The sequence below is a fragment of the Microtus ochrogaster genome, chromosome 5, assembly GCF_000317375.1.
Source record: "Microtus ochrogaster isolate Prairie Vole_2 chromosome 5, MicOch1.0, whole genome shotgun sequence".
Classification (NCBI taxonomy): Eukaryota; Metazoa; Chordata; class Mammalia; order Rodentia; family Cricetidae; genus Microtus; species Microtus ochrogaster.
In genome coordinates, this window is record NC_022012.1 from 81,891,300 (window position 1) to 81,899,382 (window position 8,083).

The 8,083-nt window shown below is 53.1% G+C and overlaps 1 protein-coding gene across 2 annotated transcripts in view; it reads left to right on the forward strand.

Annotated features, from left to right (window-relative positions):
- Window positions 1–5,301: 5,301 nt before the first annotated feature.
- The window catches only part of Pfkfb4 (6-phosphofructo-2-kinase/fructose-2,6-biphosphatase 4), a 31,667-nt gene continuing 28,885 nt past the window's right edge, over window positions 5,302–8,083 (forward strand). For both annotated transcript variants that reach the window (XM_005347951.3, XM_026779384.1), the window contains exon 1: window positions 5,302–5,455. In XM_005347951.3, the coding sequence (XP_005348008.1) occupies window positions 5,359–5,455 (97 nt within the window). In that variant the 5' untranslated portion in view covers window positions 5,302–5,358. The remainder of the gene's footprint in view (window positions 5,456–8,083) is intronic.

Consider the following 8,083-nt stretch of genomic DNA (forward strand, 5'->3'; position numbering starts at 1 on the left):
GACTAAGAGAAGGGGGTCATAAAGATGGGGTGACCCTGGATGGGAAGTTCTGGAGGACAGCCATAAAGTTGGACAGTACTATACCTAGGCAGAGCACATACCCAGACTTTACCATAGTGGGTCACTGCCAGAGCTTCAGAGTGTCCACAGTATGTTCAGACAGCTTGGCTGTGTGGTGGCATGCTTCTGTGCCCTTCATACTTACATGTGTTTGGGCATCTTGAACACTGCATGTATGTTTGCTATATAGGCTATATAGAACCATGTCATGCCTGGCTGTGCCTGGCAGTCACAGAGCATCAAGATACTATCATGTGAGCTCCATCATTAAATGTTGAGGCCAGGACCCCAGGACTGCACCCAAGATCCATCTAAAGCCCACCAGCCTGGGCCCCACCTGAGGTCTCCACAGAAGAGGGTGCTGGCAAGGGCCATATGCTTGTCTTGTGTGTTTGTTTTTAAAGACAGTCTTACGATGGAACCCTTGCGTGTTCTAGAACTTGCTATGTGACCAGGCTGGTCTCAAACTTGTAGCAATCCTTCAGCCTTTGCTCTGAGTGTTAGGATTACAAACATGTGTCACCCCGTGTTTTGCACTCTGTTAGGCAGCACCCTGCTTAGTTGGATGTGGTTATCAGAGACATCTCCAGGCAGAGGCATAGATGGCCACACGTGTGAAATCTGACCTTGGCACTTGTGTGTGTGTGTGTGTCTGCCTGCTATAAACCTGACAGCTCTGTGTGAGCAAGGGTTGGAGACACGTGAGAAGGACTGGGGAAAAAGGGTGTTTGACTCCCAAATCTGCACACAATACCCAGCCAAGCATTGTCCTAGATACAGCCAGCAGCCCTGCCAGGTCAGTGGACAGCCTGGCTCAGAGAGGGGGTGGATACAGCTGGAGCTCCAAGCCAACTCTATGCTCTCCTTGATGAACTGTCCGAAGCAAAGCTGCTCCCATTTTCTGAGCCCCAACTTCCTCAACTGTAAAGCAGAGTGATGCCACCAAGCTTCTTGTAGCTCAGAGTGACATGGTGTACATGAAAGTTGTGGCTGCAGGAGGCGCTCAATAAATGGGAGATGATTGAAAGGTAGGATGCACCGAGTCACCCAGGCAGGGCTGAGTCACACCTGGCTTCTCTGCTGCCCTTCCATTCACCTTCGCTCCCTACCCTCTGACCTGATCACTGTAAAGTAAGTAGGTTTCACCTTCTTTACGCCCCCATCCCCATTCCATTGCTGGGCTGGAGAGACTGACTTTCTGGGGCGCGTGATTCTATTTGCCTGTGGATGAGGCAGGAGCTCCCAGTGGTGTCGACAACACGTTCAGGAGGGACGACCGGATAGATCCTGAGCGCTACCGGCAGCTCCGACTGGAAAAAAAGTGCTACTGGCCAGAGCGCAGAGTGCAGCTGCCTGTCTGGATGGGGGCCTGGCAACCTCACTGGGCAAAGCAGCCCTCGGGGGCGGGTCTAGGACGGTTGGAAAGGCGGGGCCGTTTTCCTCTGAGCCTGCAAGGGGGGGCGGGGTTTCCTTAGCCTTGCCGAACCGCGGGAGGGGTTGGGGGGTGGGGGCGGCGGCCCTGGACAGTTCGGTGGCAGGATGGACAGAGGTACATTAGGAGGCACCTCTCTGACTGGCCCTGGGCGGGAGAGCGACGGGCAGGGTAGGCACTGGGTAGTCTGGGGACGGTGGGGATTGGGAGAAGACCTGGGTGTAGTGAAGATGGTGTTGGAGGGGGCATGAGGGCGCTGGGAGTCTCTCAGAGTGTTCTGAGAGGGCATCAGTCTATCAACGGCCTGAGGGGGAGAAAAAACTGGGGCCTCGTTGGGAACAGGGGCCTGGACCAAGGTGGGATGACTATAAATAGTATCTTCCTTTAGCCAAGGGGGAGGGCCAGGCAGCTGGAACTCCCTGAGGCTCTCCCCAATATACCCCTTGCTGGCCTCCAAGGGGTCTTGTTCATCAGGGTCACCCGGTCTGGGAAGTTTTTCAGATAGTGCCTTCTTAGCCTTTAAGCTTGTATTTCTAGGGCAACTACTGTGTGCTCTGTGCTGGTCCTGAGTTTCTCTACACACCTACTGTGTACTCTGTCTTTTCCATAAGCCTTTCTGAGCTGTTTTGGCACCTTGGCTAGCTCTGAATCACTTGCAGCACCTACTGTGTGCCCTGTGCCAGGCTAGAATCAAGAAGTACAGATCAGGGTTCCCAAGCTGCCACTCACATGGCTGGATCCCCAGAGTGGAACCTCACACTGTGAACTCTGGGCTCAGAAGGATGGTGGGGACAGTTCTGAAAATGGCCAGAGGAAGCTAGGATTCCTGGGAAGTCCCTGCACCCAGCAAAGCAGCATCTGGTCAGGGAATAAAGAGGAAGAGCAAGGGCCGACTAATGAATATGTATGTTCTGTGTGTATGCATGAGCATGCTAGTGTGCATTTGTGTGGTAGCGCTGGGCCCTGCATCTTGCTGTTGTAAATGGTGGCTCACTGGTACAGCCAGGACGGGGCAGAAGATAGAGAGGGGCAAGATTGTGAGCCTTGAGAAGCGAGGGTTGAGGACTTGGATCAAATGGCTTCTATAATAGGGATACTAGGAGGCGGCCTACTGGTCAGTACAAAAGGTGCCCAGGGAGCCATCCAGGGTCAGGCCAGTTAGGTTCATGGTGGAGAAGGGCTGAGCTAGCTGTATTCATACTTGAGTGCACAATGGCATCCCAACACGTCCTGTGCACGGGACAGGGTAATAGGTGCACTATGAGATACCCTGAAGAGGGAAAGCCACAAGGGCTAGTCTGTTGAACATGTGCTCATGTTGGGGGAGCAGAGAGCTTGGATTCCAGGGCATCTCAGCAGAGGGAACAAGCAAGAGCCTAGGTGTGAGAAGTGAGACGATGAAGGAAGTCGTAGGTGAGGGTAAAGGCAGGGAGATGAGTTGAGTCCTGCTCGCTCGCACTGTGGGCTGGCTCTGCTATCTTGTCTCCTCCCCGCCTGCATCCTCAGCTTCTTACCTAAGAAATGAGGCATGGAAGGGGAGATGGGGAATAGTCCTCAGAGCAGATGTAGATCCTGGCATTGGGAAGGTTGCCTAGGCTCATGATGGTGACCTATGGCTTCCTAGATGGATCTATGGACTTGAGAGGGTGTGTCTGGGTCAGCCCGGGGTGAGCCAAGAAGAGTGGGAGGTATAGAGCCACATTTCCTGAAACCAGGCTCAGACTGGGTGTGGAGATGTCTTTGGCCCCTGGCCCTGCCCTACTCTGCCCTGGCTACCAGCTCTTGAGTAACATCCAGGAGCTCTGGGGATTGGGTACCCATGATGTTAAGAGGTCACTCTGTGATGAGTCCCAGTGAGTCACACTGAGATTTCTGAGGCCAAATGTGGTCCCAAGGTGACCTCGTCAGTGACTGAGAGACAAACAGGAACACAGTGAGTGACTTTGGAGAAGTAGGTGCAGCTGATGTGCACACGAGGAAGCCTGCTCATATGAGCCATCTGTGGGTGTGCTCCAAGCCGCCCACCTCCTGCTGGGGATTGAGGGAGGACACAGCAACAGGAGAACGAGGAAGAGGAAACAAACCACTTGCCTGGAGCAGGGTATTTCTCAAAGTAACCAGATAGAACTGGTACTAGGGAGGCACAAGGTGGGCTCCTGTACTTATACCTCCTTGTGTAGTGGTTACCATTGTCACAGTGGTCCTGAGGCTCCCTACAACTGTCCAGAGCTGGGTTGGGACCTGGTGACCTGACCAAAGCAGAGGTGACAGGAGGTGACAGGAAGGGATGCTGCACTGATTGGGAATGGGGTCAGTCTTGTTTTTCACGTCCCTAGCTCTGGCTGGGCATCTGGAGAGCTGGAGGCAGGAAACCGTCACTAGATGGCAGCAAACGGAGATGGAGATTCGAGCTGTGCTGGTGGGGCCAGGAGCAGCAAGTGTGGTTTGGAGAGGTGGGGCTGGGTAGAAAGAAGAGGCCTGAGCTTCTGAGAGACTGTGGTGGGGGTCAGACACGGAAGAGTCATGTTCATCCGGGCCCACCCAGGGTGGGGAGTTATTCCTATCAGCGCCTTAGCCTTTAAGCCTGAGCTGCAAAGCTTGGCCCTTGGTCCTTGCCCTGGTACATTTCCAAAGGCAGGGAGGGCGATAATATAATGAATGAGAATGCCTACACGTTCGGGAGCAGATTCCTGAGACTGATACATTTAATCTGTACCACAATCTTGTAAAATTGATGTCTGCATCTCGTTTTCCTGATGGAGAAACAGAAATTCATTTAAAAAAATGCACAAACTCGTTACTAAAACTGTAATTGGGACTGGGAGTGTAGCTCAGCTGAGTGTTTGCCTAGCATGCACAAAGCCCTAGGTTCACTTCCCTGCCCTGTATAAACATTGTGCAGCAATAACAGCAGGGTGATCAGAATTCAAGGTTATCCTCAGCTACATATTGAATTCCAGGCCAGCCTAGGCTACAAGAGACCCTGACCATCCTCCCTCAAAAGAAAAAAAAAAAAAAAATGTATTTGGTAAAATGTAAATCCTGGGAAGAGAATCAAAATACTGCCAGGGCTTAGTGAGTCCCCAAATAGCTTGGTCATATATTTGTACCAGGTGGGCAGCCCACGTTCCCCAAGAGCCATGCCAAACACGGTCGATTTGGAGATGTATCCTGTGTTCCTGTCCCCGAGATAAGGGAACATTTTCTGCGTGGTTGAACAAGTTGTTCTCGTGGATGGAGGAAGTTTCGAGGGTGGGAGCAGTTGAGAGGACCCGGAGAAGGTCCAGGAGGGCGCAGCGGAGGTTGACTGCCAGGACATTAGAGCCACTAGGGGCCAAGAGCCAAGCAGTCTAGACGATCCTGGCTCTGAGGATCACGCAGACCCCGCCCGGCCTCACACCTTGCTCACCAGGCGACCTTGAGGTCACGTTCCTCAGGGAGCAGAGGCCGCACACGTCTTGGAGGCGGGGCTGGGGAGCCCTAAAGGGGACCGTGGGCAGGGCTATGCAAATACGAACGAGCCGCTTGAGCGCTGGAAACTTCACATCCGGGGTGGGGCCTGCATAAACTAGGTGTCAAAAGCCTTGGGAATCGAGCATGCGCGTTATTAACTTTGGGTTGAAGGACGGGGCGCACTTAGTCCAAAAAAGAGGCGGTAGGAAAATTGGGCATGCGTAGTCGTAGGCCAGTGCCTCTTCAGTTTGGGTGGAGCCTAATAGTACTGGGGAGGGCCTGCGGGAAGATGGACAGGAGTAGGAGCCGCTAGAGGAGGGGCGGGGCCGAGGGGCGGGACCTCGGGTGGCCCGAGGTGGCCCGGTTGCTGGGTGCGAAGCAGCGCAGTCCGATTGATTCATCGCAACCGGGGGATGGCGTCCCCACGGGAATTGACCCAGAATCCCCTGAAGAAGATCTGGATGCCGTATAGCAATGGACGACCCGCTCTGCACGCCAGTCAGCGGGGTGGTAAGACGGGGTCCGCAGAGAGAGGAGGAGGGCGATGAACCCGGATGGGTGGGTAGACTGCCTGGGCGAGGGTCTCCAGTGGAAAGGCAGGAGACAGGTAGAGAAACAGGCAAGGTGAGGCAGTTGTGCCTGATGGGCGGAGTCGGGGACAGGTGAGAGACTGGGAACAGGTGAGGTGGGGTGACAGTGGTCCGCAGAAGCTAAAGTGTGGTGGAGCAGGAGTGGAGACAGGTGTGAGGGGACATGTCAGTTTGTTGGAGACCAGGTCTGGCCACCATGACCCAAGCTGTCCAGTGCCTGGATATAGAGACGACTTTGGCGTCATGGTTCTGCTGCTCGTTCCCCGCTCCTGGCCCCGGAGTGGGCTGCCAGCTAGGCTGGCTGAAAACCGAGCTGTGTAGCTCTAGACAAAGCACTTGAAGTCTCTGAGCCGAGGACTTTTGAAAGCCTAGTAGTCCTCAGCAAGACAAGTGCTCCTTGGTCTTAAAACCAAAGTTTTGGGAGGAACTTCAGGGGAGTCCAGTTGTCAGCCAGTGGGGACAGCACACCATATGGCCCTAGCTCTGTGCCTCCGGACCTCGAAGCACCCCCCCTGAGTTCATAGGTAGGTGATTGCACAGGAGGGTGGAACGTCCAGGGGATGTGCGGAAATTTGCGAATTGCTAAGTGACTCACCTCTTCTGGGATGCTGGGTGTTTTCACCGACTTCCTTGGGCCTTCTGTTTGTTCTGCGATTTTTTTATTAACAAGGAAAAGAAAAAATGTTTCAGGAGTAATTCAAATATTGTAATGAATTTGTAGCTTGGCAAAGACCTCAGAGAACATCTAGTCCAACTGGTGGCTCAGATATGGAAAGGAGATCAGGCTGTTGTGTGACATGCCCGGGTCTCCTGGCCATCCTGAAGGCTTCTGTGTGTGATAAGGGAGGGGAGGGTCCTTTAGGCTTCAGTCGCCAAGGCCAGCCTGAGGCCCCGACTTTGACCTTTACCATAAGGAGAGTCCTAGGAGAGTGGGAGTGGGAAGTTGTGTGTGAGATGGCTGTGGTTCCTAAGCAGACTGTGTTCCTGTGGGTGGTGGCTCTGACCACAGTACTGGTGGAGCCATAGCTGTCCAGACACATTCGGAGTCCCCAGGGACTGTGGCGTTAGCCTGGCCAGCCGTCCTTTTGGAAGCATTGAGGCAGATCCTTGCCAGCCATTGTCAGTACCGTGATCCTGACCAGGGTGGCCGCACCTGCTACAGGAGAAGTAGGAACCTGGACTGTGGGGCCAGTAGCACTCAGGTCACATCCTGGACCAATTCTGTGGTCTTGGGCAAGGAGCTAACACCTTAGACCCCAACCCTAGGATGAGACCACCATTGCCTGAGCCTCTAATGAATGGATACTTGACACGTGGAAGCAAGCTGGGCATGATGGTACAAACTTTTGATCCTAGCAGTCAGGAGGCAGAGGCAGGAGGATCTCCATGAATATATCTAATTTCTTTAGTGAGTACCAGGACAGTCAGGGCTACAAAAAAAAAAAAAAAAAGGAAAGAAAGGGAGAAAGAAAGAAAGAAAGAGAAGGAAAGAAAAAGATAGAAGCAAATCTCATTACCACCAATCTCCTTTTTGCCTCTCGCTCTTCAGAGTAAGGGACTGAGCTATCAGCCTGAGCCAGCCCCTCAGTACAGGAGCTGAGGCCCAGAGGAGGAACCTGCTCAGGATCTACTCCTGAGGTAGGACTGTATGTCTTTCTCTAAGCTCTAAGTGTAGGGTTAAAATGTGGCTCTTGTGCCAGGTGGTCATGGCACTCACCTTTAATCCTGGAGAGGCAGAGGCAGGTGGATCTCTGAGTTTGAGGCCAGCGAGATCTACAGAGTGACTTCCAGGACAGCCAGGACTACACAGAGAAAACCAATCAACCAACCAAAGTGGTTCTTGTGTAAGTGGAGGGCTTGTCAGTGTCAGAGTGTTGGAATAGTGTGGGTTGTAGACTCCTGCTTTCCTGGAGTAGGAGGTGACATGACCAGAGATGAAGCTTGCAGATGTGTGCCTGGGAATAAGAGTCTGGGCCCCAGCTGGAGGTTCTGGAGGTCACACACAGCACACCCATCCACTTTGCACCTGTGCAGCCTTCTGCCTTTTGCACAGTGAGCTCGGGGTCGGGTTGCAAGACGGTAAGGACAGTAAAGACCCAGGGTGGGGAAGTTTAGTATGACCGCAGGGGTGTATGGGAAGGAAGAAGCAGTGCCTACTGCTAATCGGGGCAGGCAGTAGGGGTACCAGCTTCTTGGGGTACTGGGGATAAATGACAAAGCCATGTTCTCCACCCTCAGACACCATAAGCAGTTGATAAAATTTTATAATTTACAAAATTCAGATGCACACCTGCATGTTTGGAAGCTATTAACCTTTCTTTCCATTGGAATGCCAGCTTAGACCTTTAGGAGCTCTGTGGGGAGGAGGTGGGACAGGTGATAAGGAGGGGCCCCAGGACCAAGGCAGTTAGGACATTGTTTTTCCTTTGCTTTTGAGAATGTAGTCTCCTTGAGTAGGCTCTGGACAACTGACCAGGGAACCCACTATGTAGGCCTCCTGTTGATGGCCTTGTGGATGGATCTCTTGGCTCCACTTCCTTAGTAACAA